Here is an 11,774-nt window from a genome sequence, read left to right on the forward strand (position 1 = left end):
ATATTTTTTGTAAAATAATATCAATTAAATTATTTAATTGGATTTTTTATTTATTTCATAGAGATTGACTATTATGATTCTAGTGTTAAATATTGTTATATAAGTAACAATTTTTTCTTTCTGTATGAAATACTTAATATCTTTTTTTCAGAGACCTGTTATACCTTCAAGAATTTAGGATTATATAGTATATAAATTTCACAAATTAAATTAGTGAGATAAGGAATTAAATTTTAATTTCCTTTAGGTGTTCCATCAAACAATATATTACTTAAGATTAAATCAACCCACAACATGGAGGATGAGAATGTCAGACCCCATAACATTATTAGTCCACTTTTTATATCTTATCATATATTCAATATTGTATGCATTTATTATTGAGTTAATTATAACGAAATGAATTATACAGCTTAAAATTTATAAACTAATAAATTAGTTCAGAACATTAAAGTATAATATAAATAAATATTACTGTCTATATCAATATCACTAGTCTACTTTTTATATCTTATCAAGTGTTCAATATTTCATGCATTCATTACTGACTTAATTATAACGAAATAGATTAAACAACCTAAAATTAATTTAAAAAATAAATGTTCAGAACATCAAAATATAATACAAATAAATATCACTGTGAGTCACACAAATCCACCTGTTATGCTGTAAGTTAAATCATCCGTTTTTTGATGTTCATCAATAATCTTATGTACTCCAACCACAGGAGGAAGAAAATTTATTTTTATTTACTTCACTCTTTATTTCCCATTCAGTTTGATGAGCATTACATAGGTTATTTAAACCATTAATAGTAATTTTCCAGTGAGGTAGTGGAGGTATAGTCTCATACAAAAAATATTCCTGAGAAATAATTTTTAAATTATTGTTTATAATTATTAAATTATTCTAAATTTGTAACATATTCCAATAATAATAATAAACTGAATTAAAAAAAAAAAATAGTAGTGATAAAATAAAACATCTGACTAGTACATAGGTCAGTAGTATAGCTTCCTCACCATTTTTATCTTTTTTTTCTCATGGCCTCTTGTTAATTTTTCTAAAAACTCCATTTCTTGGAAATTACCTTTTTCTACAGATTTTTATTAGGCACATAATTACCTATATTTCAAGATTAATAGTTTATCATTTAACAATAAAACCTATGGTATGTGCTGTATTTTAAACAGAGACATATTCAGGAAAGTACGTGACCCTGTTTACACTAATACCTAACTTTAGGGCTCTAATATAAGTGTATCAAATATTTAGAAGAAAATACTTTAGCTTCAACTTCCTTTGCTGAAGTGAAAATAATGAATAGAATTTCTTTTAATTGATATAGAACCCTTTTTATACTAATCTCAACTTGTCCAAATTTTGGCTGAATTGGATAAGCCATTTTCAAAATATAGTTGTGTGGAGGGAAATCTGATAAAATCAATATGGGACCATCTAGGCCAGGGGTGGTCAAACAAAACCAAACTTGATGCCACTTTGGAAATGCATCATGCATTTGCAAGATTATTATTTTAAAATCAAAGTTAATTTTTTCAGTTAACTTGTGAATATATGGATGCACATACAATGTATTTTTTTAAATAAAATAGTTTTCACCTACTTAGGCCATTATAAATATATTTTGTAAAAGTGTGGTGCACCTCATCGGCCAGAAAAATGTAAAAGGCAAGCCATAGATTTGCCGCCCCTGATCTAGGTACAATACAGTTCTGCACAATCTGAAAATTTAATTATAATGATTAAATAAATTTAACATCATGTTTGATTATGCCCATACTTGAATTGAACCAAATTTGTTCTTTGATGTCTAAAATGTTAAATGGGGGTGATAATCTTTAATTATGATGACAAAATCTTTTTCATTTCCAGTGTGAATACAAAGTTTACTTTTGTAGTGAGGAAACAGAAATAAAATAAATGATGGAACTGGAATGTCTAGTTCTGAATAAAATTTTAGATTAATTAATAACTAAAAGAAACAAAATATGAAAAAAAACTCCAATGGAACAATGAAAATTAAGAATTGCTAAGGAGATGGATCCGAAAAATTTACAAAAACATATGAGATTGCTATGTTTCGACATTTCTACAGGATGGATGATAAGAGATAGTCATCTTGACAACACAGATATATAAGACTAGATTTAAGAGATCAAGATAGACATAAACTAAATTTTAAAAAAAAATTAATTCTAAATTTTAGAAAGAAATAAAGTAAGAGAAGAGGAAACTATGGGGAAATATTTGAAAATAGGGTTCTAAAAATAAAAACAGATCAACTAACAACAGTAGGATGATGCCTTGCCATAATCAGATATACTAAATTATGATGCAGCTGTGTTTCTGATGAGAAAAGTCCAGGAGAAATCCTTAGAGATCCATCGGAAGGTTTTGGTAAAACGTGGGAAAATATCTTATCTTTCTTCAAACCTGCCAAGAATATTTGTGACGAATTTTCAGTTTTTATATTTTATATAGATTTAACTTATTAATTTTTATATTTATTAATTATACCTTTATTTAACATACACCAACTGAGTTTGATATAGAAAGTATTATACAGAAAAAAAAAAGAAACAATCTAAAACAAATCAAAATATATTAATTAAAAGAAATGATGGTCACATCATGAAGAAACACAATTGTTTGACATTATGTTAATAAACACTCCAAGACAAATAGCAAGTCTTTATCAAAGCTGAAAATTAAAATTATAAGACAATATAATGTGAGCCAGAACATTACGAATTGTAATTAATGAAATACATATTTGTTTTACCAAGAAACCAACATGCTCAAGTCAAAGTTTTTCTTACATTAATCAGATTATTTATAGATTAGGGGTACAAAATGACAGTAGTTACCATTTTGTAGGAATTTTTGAAAAGAATGTTAATGTTATATTAATAATGTATTTAAATAATAGTCAAAGAGGAAGATATACCAATCATTTCAGTTCCTTGACACACAATCCACATTGTGGAGGTGTCAGTGTCATATTGAAAAAGAGAATTTTCTCTTTATCCAAATTTGTGAGTAATTGGGAAATTTCTTTTAAAAATGTCAATATATTTTATAGGATGCATTAAACCACTTATGTAATGTACACACGTATTAAACTCCATTAGTATTCATACAATCTCAGACCAAAAGTGACTTACATTAATGTTTCATAGTGAGGACTACATTTCTCGATTTCATTGTTTTTTATAATTGGTTTTCTCTACACTTTTGAACTGTTTTAATTTGAGAACAGGATATCTTAGACAAATTAATCCCATAGTCTAAAGACTTCTAGTTTGAAAAGGAAATGAAAAATGCATTTGCAATAAAGAGCATAGAGGTGGTTTATCCAGGTTCTAGGTTTGTGCGAATGATGCTCTTAGGAAATTTTGTCTTTCTCCGATGAAAGACACTAACATTTTCAACAGTATGCAGTAAACAATGAAACTAGTTTTCCATAAAATTAGTTAAGTTCAGAAAATTTACTGTAATTCCATTTGGGATACAGCATCAACTTTTTATAATAAACTTTGGGTATTACTAGATACAAAAATAGGAAACAAAAGAATGTTCTTCAAATTTTCTAGTGCTAAAATCATTACAAAACCAAATTTAAGTTTTTATTCATTTGCTGGTCTTCAACAAATAATTCCTTAACCAAACAAAAAATAACCTATTCAAATAAACAAATATTTTACAAATGCAAAAAAAAAGGAAATAATAAATAGTAGATAGTAGGTCTAATTCTACCACTATGATGAAATAAAATTTATTTTGTAGTAACAAAAAACTTTCCTATACAACCTTATTCCATAGCCCAGACTTGACAATGACATTTACTGTGGTACTATAAGGATTTACTTGATAGTTGATACTAGACTAAGGAAAAATACCTCAATACTGGCAACTAAGACACCAATACATTGCTTAGTCTTATAATTGTCGTTTAGAAAGTTATAGCCAATTTTACTAAATAATGATAAAGCTCTAATAACTTTAGAATGTCTGAACTTTATTGCGCTTCTAATATCATATAAAAATCTAAATAATGTTTCAAAATTATGTAATTAATGAATATTAGATTATAAAGGTGGAAAATTGAATCGTGACAGCTCTCAACCAGTGTGCCTAGGGACCTTCGTCCCAAAACTTTGCAATTGCAGCTTCTTGATTCCCCTTAGAACGTTTTTAGTAAACACTATTAAAATTATTGATTTTTTTTTTTTTTAGGATCAAGTAGGAAAAAAAATCAGCATAATAAAACAGATAGTTTAATTAGAAACAAAGAAAGTTGTTAAATTTTATTTTATGGAATACATTAATATATCATTTCAGCTATCACAATTTACAGAAACTATAAATGTTACAACAGAGAATTCTCAAACACTAAGAGGAATTTATGATCTCTCCCTGTACCTTCTGACATTAGATAGAATATATAGTGGGATAGCGAGAAGTCCAACAGCTATGAAGCTCATGTGAGCTAATTTCTCCTGAAACAATTAAAAAAAAAAAAAAGAAGATATATTTAGCAGTTTAAGACATGATAATATATCATAAATATCTGTATATATATAATTTGTATATCTGTATATAATTATATATATAATTTGTGTATCTGTAATCTGTATATATATAATTTTAATTCAAGAGCACATAGGAAAAACTCTTAATATTAAGATCTAATCTCTACAGATATAATAAATGATATAGTTTTATTGATACAGAAAATGTTTCACTAATTTTGACAAAGTTTTAGTTAAACAAACATTTCAACATTACTTTGCCATTGTGATCCACAATTTATGTCTTTATCACAGTATTGATAACAGTTAACAGAATACTGCTAAAAAATATGGAGTGACTGTGCCAAAGCTAATTGGGCCACAGTTAACATTTGGCCCAAAATATCACTCATTTGTGTTTTATAAAGGTTATCCCAACATGAGTATTAACTATCATCGATTAGATTTGGATGATTAGTTGACTAATTCATAATTCTTATCTAAATTATTACACAATTTAATATTTTTAATGGAAAAATTGTGAGAAATTAATTTTTAAAAAAAAATTGGTTAAATTTCAAATGCCTGTAAAGGTCTTTCTTCCCAAATTTATGGCAATACTTTTTTTAAAACAGATATCTAAAATCAAATTTAAATGTATAATAGAGCAAATGAGACATTGAGAGAATTCAGAGTTTGCTGTTTGCAAATTTGTAAAATGACATGGACACAAATTAAAATATTCAATAGAATAAGTTGTTTGATACTTAGAGAATAATGTATAATATGGAAATTATAAAACACATTAAGGAAACTGAATTCGGCTTATGAGCTGTTTGGGTGGTCATGGTATCCATCATAACAATAACATAATTTAGAAAAACTTGAAAAAATAATTAATAACTGATAGAATGGCTCCATTTCAAGAATCACATATTAGAATTATGTTTAAAATTAAATTATATATTATAAGTATACATTACTTTTTATAAATTGAAAATAAAATATGCATCTTGGTAAAATAACCTGTATCCAAGGTGTGATAGAAATGGTTAATATGAAAGACACAAAATTATAAAAGTAGGTGCCAATTTGCAGTTAAAATCAATGTCAAATGATACCCCATCACACATAACAAAAACCAATCAATAATTTCAACAAGGTGAAAAATAATTAGGTGGGTTTAGAAGATAGAACCTTACTCTTAATCAGATAGTACCTAAGAATAAATCCCCAAATAACAAATTAATCAGATCAAATCTAAGCAATACTAATTTCTGAATTATAAAAATAATAAAACAGTGCAAACATATAATAAATATTTTAATCAGTCAACAGGATGAAATGACATATCCAGTATTATCTTATCACGGACAGGAAGGAAAATTTGAACGTAATTTAAGCGAAAAAAAACACCAGTTGTTCATTGAAGTATATAAGCTTATTGTATAGCTAAATCATAAAATATAGCATTTATTAAACTAATTAACTTATTCTAAATAAAACTCACCGCTAATGAAACTCTAACAGAAGGAGGACCTGAAACTAAGGTCCTTCTCTGGACAAGGGCTAGATTGTTCTTCAAAACAGGATTCGCAAGGTTAAGCCTGGAAACTAGACTTCTTGAAACATTCATTTTTGGTGAGTATTACGACCAACAGGCTCACACGGCAAATCTTAAAATGAAGACTAACTTCGTGAAAAATGAGTAAAGAATGCACTGCTGCCTATAAACTTTAATATATTTACTCATACTAAATTTTGAAAAATGTATATTTCAATATTTAAAATTAGTTTATTAAAATTTATATTTATTTAACACCAGTCAGGTAGTATTTTTTGTTGCCGATAAGGAACATTATTTATCTTATACATTTGGAGTATACAGCTGTAATATTACTGTACCACAGTACACTTTTGAATGTGTTTGTCTCAAAGTGACCGTTGGTATTACCTGGGACCAAAGTCATTGAACGTAATTTTATATATTTCAAAAGCTTAGTTTCTCATGACATCCTTGTTTTTAAGTTAAGGTTGGTATGTTTACTTTTTTAACTCGTTTTATATTATTCTCAGAGTTTAAATTTGTATTAATTATGATAGTTATAGTTTCACTGTAAGTATTAATCAATTTTTTTTTTATTCTGTTTTAGAAGTGGACCATTATTTAATTGTAGTATGGCACAATTTACATTTGTTAATGAACTGAATAATGTTTTAAGAATGGATGACCCTATAAGGGGGCCTGTACCTAGATGGCAAAAAAAGGGCGATGGAAGGTAATTAGAATATTGCTGTTTAGTTTTATATGACTAATAAAATTCCCTATTTTAAGTATTCCATATCGTTTTAGTAACAACAGTATTATTAATTCAAGTCTTGACACATCCAAAATCAAAGGCAACTATGCCTCTAAAACACCAAAGAAGATGGATAATAGAAAGACACCTTCTAAGACTCCTTCTAAAACACCAAAGAATTCACCAGGTTAGTAGTAATCTTGAAGTATTTTAGAAATACTACCATAGTTTTTATGAGATCTCCTAAGACTGTTGTATTATTTTAGATTCTAAAACGCCTGGTAAAGGGAAAACTCCTGGTGGGGATAGATTTATTCCTACCAGATCTGCCACGGACTTTGAACTTGGACACTTTAAGGTTTATTTATATTATTATTTATACCTTAGAAAATGATGTATTTTGGTTTATTTTAATTTATTATTATTATTATTTTTTTCAATATTTTTTGCTAAAATTTCTGATTTATGTTTTTTTGTGGTCAAATTGAATATTAAGAGGGATATATTTCTAGAAATTATTGTTATTATTAAAACTAATTTGTTGAGAGTTTAAATGCTGGGATGATTCATATTTTCATTAAAAATGTTTACTTTAATGAATAGTATTAGAGAGTTATTCTGTTACGGTACAACATATTATTTTTATTAAATAAATACTCTTTTTTTTTTTTAATTAAAAACTTGTTAGTAATTTAGGGTCAGTTATGTAATTTTGTTTTGAAAATGAATTTATACTGTGTAGACCGTACTTATTTAGTATCATTTTCCATTCTTAATTTTTCAGTGTGTTTAATTTTTATGACAATAGAAAGTTCGACAGTTCGATGATTAGATAAACATTTAATTTCTGAATCTGACAGGATGATCTTTATTCATTAAATATTTCAGTATACAAAAATCAATTTCCCTTTATTTCTTTTATATATAAACCTGGAATTAACTTTAGGCCATTACTTTTTCAGTATTTGTTCGTTATATTAAATCATGGAGCGTCTTTAACTACATTATTATGATATATTTTTGGAGTTATGATTTTATTTATTTCAATCTAGGTTTGTTTTTAGGTTGCTCTATGTTTACTCACTTTTTTTTATGCCTACAAAATATCCTTATTGTTTCTTTTAGTTGAACGATGATGGTAACAAGGATGACGAAGCTAAATCTCCATCTCAGGTTGAGATGGAGCGTGCTATGACTGAAAATTTGGCTGGTAGAGATTTAGCTGGAGCAAGAATTTTGGCTTTTCAAAAAAAAGCACCAGAACCTCCTGGTGGGCACCAAAACCCATTAAAAATAGTTTACTCTCAATCTAAAACTCCAAAAAATGCTTTGACCAGGTACATTCCCCAAGCACCTGACCGGATACTAGATGCTCCTGATATTCTTGATGACTACTGTAAGTACTTTCTAGTGACTAAGTAGTTATCAATATTTTTAGTGATTCTTACTTCGAAAAATTCTTAATTGGTCATATAAAATATGTATGTATGTATTCTTTTCATCTAAGTTTATGTTAACTTTGAATAAAAATTTTAATGCATTTGGTTTTAAAGCATATTTATTTGTTGAATTAGGCTTATTTAATAGTTATTGAAGTTATATTTAAGTATTATAATTTGAATTATAATATATTAAATTTATGTAAGTTGTCAATATTTTTAAATATTGCTTGTATTCAGAGTAGTTAATAACAAATTTCATTACTTGAATAAATATATTAATTAAAAAATAAATGATGCTCTTTTTTTTCTACAAGTTATGCCATTCAAAGGATGGGAAAATTTCTTACTCCATAGTTAAGGAGGAAAAAGATTCCTTACTTCAATTTTCTTCACCTGTCTATATAATTCCACCTTAGTAAAAGTTTTATGAAACTTGAAATCGATAATCTATGATCTATAAAATTAGACAAATGATAATCTATCATTAATGACCACACCCTCGACCATCTCACAAAAAGTAATATTTATTATATCCCGACTATTGTAATTTTGTCCTAATTTTATGTGTTTAAAGTTATATTGATGTATCTTATCTAAATAATTTCTTCATATTTTTATGTGTTACTGGATTATCTGGTATAAATATATTGGGAAAAAATTATTAAAGTTATCCTCTTGTTTTTTTTTTTTTCTTATGAGTCTAACACACCAACTGGAAATGAAATGAATCCGTTTATGCTTTCTATTGATATTTCCATTCGTTGTGGAAAAATATTTTAAAAACAAATTATCTTTAAACAGGAACTTATGGTGTTCCACAAGTCATATTAAATGCTATAAATCTATGGATATTAGTTTTAAAACAATCATTAACTATTTAAGCTTTTGAAGTCATATTTATACCTAGCTAGACAATTGTTTTAATTCTAATAATATGTAGGCATAGTATAGTAAATTTAAAATATATGATGTTAATGCATACTTTTTTTGTATCTACAATTTCATTTTTTTTTATTCATTTTTTCCTGTTATTTATCCATATATCTAAATACAATTTATCCTTTAAACCTAATACCTTTTCCCTCTTTAACGAATATAAAATATAAAATTATGAGATTGTTGACCCTGTATAATATATATGAGAAGATGGTTAGAGGTGCACTAATATGCTATTTGTTTAATTAATATAATAGTTAGGTAGTCCACTGATTGTCAGTTTTGTATTTGACAGGTGCGGGTATAAATAAAAAGTAGCTCACAGTTTTTGTTATTGTTATTAATTTACAACTCAAGAGACCTTTATTATTATATTAAGATTAACTATTAAACAATTTTCTTATTATTATAATTTACAGCTTAAGAGAACCTTATTATTCTAGTCAGATTAACTATTAAACAATTCTCTTTTCTTGTTTAAAAAAAAAAAACATATAAAATAAATGCTTCCGATCTATTTTCAAGTTACAGAGTCTTATAATTATAATTTAGAAGTATTATAATTTAGTTTTAACGTATAATAAATATTTATAAGTTAGAAGAAGTAATAGCAATTGCTGCTGAAAATTGTGGTTTATTATAAGCTAACCGTTAACTAAGGGGAAAAGGTGTAAGTGTGGAGGTACAGAAATTTTCCCTCTTGAAAGGAGGTTAATATAATAAACTGACTTAAGTCGTACATAGTCGGAATGTTCGAGTTACCTCGGTACACTCTGTTCAGGAAAAAATAGGCTTCAGCCACTTTGGGGGATCTGAAGTAAACTTTTACTCTATCTTCTTCCAACATAACTTTTTCTTATTTTTTTAATCTAATTAAGAAGTATTATTTGATAATCAATTTTGATTTGAATAATATTTTTGTATTGAGCCAGAGTAAATTTATTCTAGACTTGAACCTTGTTGACTGGAGCAAAAGCAATCTGTTAGCTGTTGCGCTAGGAAGCTCAGTATACCTGTGGAACGCAAGCAGTGGTGCTATTACACAGCTTACAGAACTAGAGGGCAATGACTATGTCTCTTCGCTCTCTTGGATAACTGATGGTGACACCTTGGCCATTGGTACAAGCTTAGGAAATACTCAGGTATGGTATTGTCTTAATTGAAAATAATTTTTATTCTTAACTCCCTGAAGTTGAGGAACTATTGAAATTGGTTTAAAAAAAATTGTGACATTCTTGGGACTGGCCACCGACAGGAATGATATTTTCATTCAAATTTTGTTGCTTCTTGTTTTTGTTTCTTTTATGCTATATATATAATTTTTTTTCATGTCTCCTATCTTTTTTTTTATTAATGTTTGTTTTTCCTATATAATTTACCATTAATTAATATTCTTATCAAAATACACTAAAATATTACTGCAAAGGTACTTTGCTCATTTGCAGTATGAAAACTGTAAAATTTATAAATTCATAGCCTTTCAATAGATCTTGGAAGGGGGGGGGGGAATTAATTTTATTAATTGAACTCCTCTTTACTAAAAATATATTAATAGTTTAGAAAATAAAAAAAATTTAAATAAAGAAAGTAGATTTAAGACTATCTTTCATCTGTGGAGTAAACAAGCTGTTGAGCCAGTGAGCTGCCAACCCAACGCAGACTAACTTATTCATCGTGACATCTAGCTTTTATTTAATTATATCTATTTCTATTGGGTAATCTTACTTAAAGTATACTAGTGAACTATGCTTAATTATCAACTAAATGTAGAGCTCTTCTGTTCTTCTGGGTAATCAACATGACTAAGGATCAGTTTATCATGTAATTACTTATTAATTTTTTCCAAATTATGTTAAGTTAGGTTTGGCAAAAATTCAAATCATGATGTCACATATAGCTCGATTAAAATAAAAATTGTATAATTTTTAAAATAATTCTAATTAACTTTCTTACTTTGATAAATGTTTTTTTTTTTTTTTGTTGTTTTTTTCAATTTAGCCCATTTGAAATTAAGAAATTTTAACTTTGCCCAGGTTCTGTATTCATAATGTTTTTACTTGTTGAGATATGAATTATAAGATTTATACTGTGCTATAAGTTTCATTGCTTATTTCAGATTGTTGTCATACATAAAATCATGTAGTCTTTAACCTTGATTTTTTTTCTTTTTCTCTACTCAGATTTGGGATACAACTCAGTCTAAGAAGATGAGAGTTATGGATGGCCACAGTGCGAGGGTTGGTTCACTATCTTGGAACCAGCATATATTGAGCAGCGGTTGTCGTGGAGGCCTTCTTGTTCACCATGATGTTAGGCAACGAGATCACGTTGTATCATCTATCGAAGCCCATTCTCAAGAGGTATATTTGCCTTTAAATCTATTTTTATTGACAGTAACTACCAGGGCATTCAAAAAGTCCTGTCGTTTTTCGTTTGTTCGTTGTTTATTTTGATTCTTGAGTGTTTGCTAATTAATTCCGTTCAATACAACTTTTATCCATGTAAACACAAATGTTTATACTTTATGAATAGGAGGCTAAGGAGGATTAATTTAATGCAGTCAC

General features: G+C 27.3%; 1 protein-coding gene across 3 annotated transcripts in view; it reads left to right on the plus strand.

The window, feature by feature from the left end:
- Window positions 1–6,407: 6,407 nt before the first annotated feature.
- fzy (cell division cycle 20 protein fzy) overlaps window positions 6,408–11,774 on the plus strand; it is a 20,262-nt gene continuing 14,895 nt past the window's right edge. Inside the window, exons 1-7 of one of the 3 annotated variants that reach the window (XM_014430531.2) lie at window positions 6,408–6,565; window positions 6,686–6,811; window positions 6,886–7,019; window positions 7,099–7,190; window positions 7,958–8,228; window positions 10,159–10,352; window positions 11,391–11,570. In XM_014430531.2, the coding sequence (XP_014286017.1) occupies window positions 6,711–6,811; window positions 6,886–7,019; window positions 7,099–7,190; window positions 7,958–8,228; window positions 10,159–10,352; window positions 11,391–11,570 (972 nt within the window). In that variant the 5' untranslated portion in view covers window positions 6,408–6,565; window positions 6,686–6,710. Of the gene's footprint in view, window positions 6,570–6,685; window positions 6,812–6,885; window positions 7,020–7,098; window positions 7,191–7,957; window positions 8,229–10,158; window positions 10,353–11,390; window positions 11,571–11,774 lie in introns of all 3 variants that reach the window. The other 2 variants (XM_014430533.2, XM_014430532.2) reach the window with 2 other exon arrangements.

The sequence above is a fragment of the Halyomorpha halys genome, unplaced genomic scaffold, assembly GCF_000696795.3.
Source record: "Halyomorpha halys isolate HHAL.00 unplaced genomic scaffold, Hhal_1.1 Scaffold898.1, whole genome shotgun sequence".
NCBI lineage: Eukaryota > Metazoa > Arthropoda > Insecta > Hemiptera > Pentatomidae > Halyomorpha > Halyomorpha halys.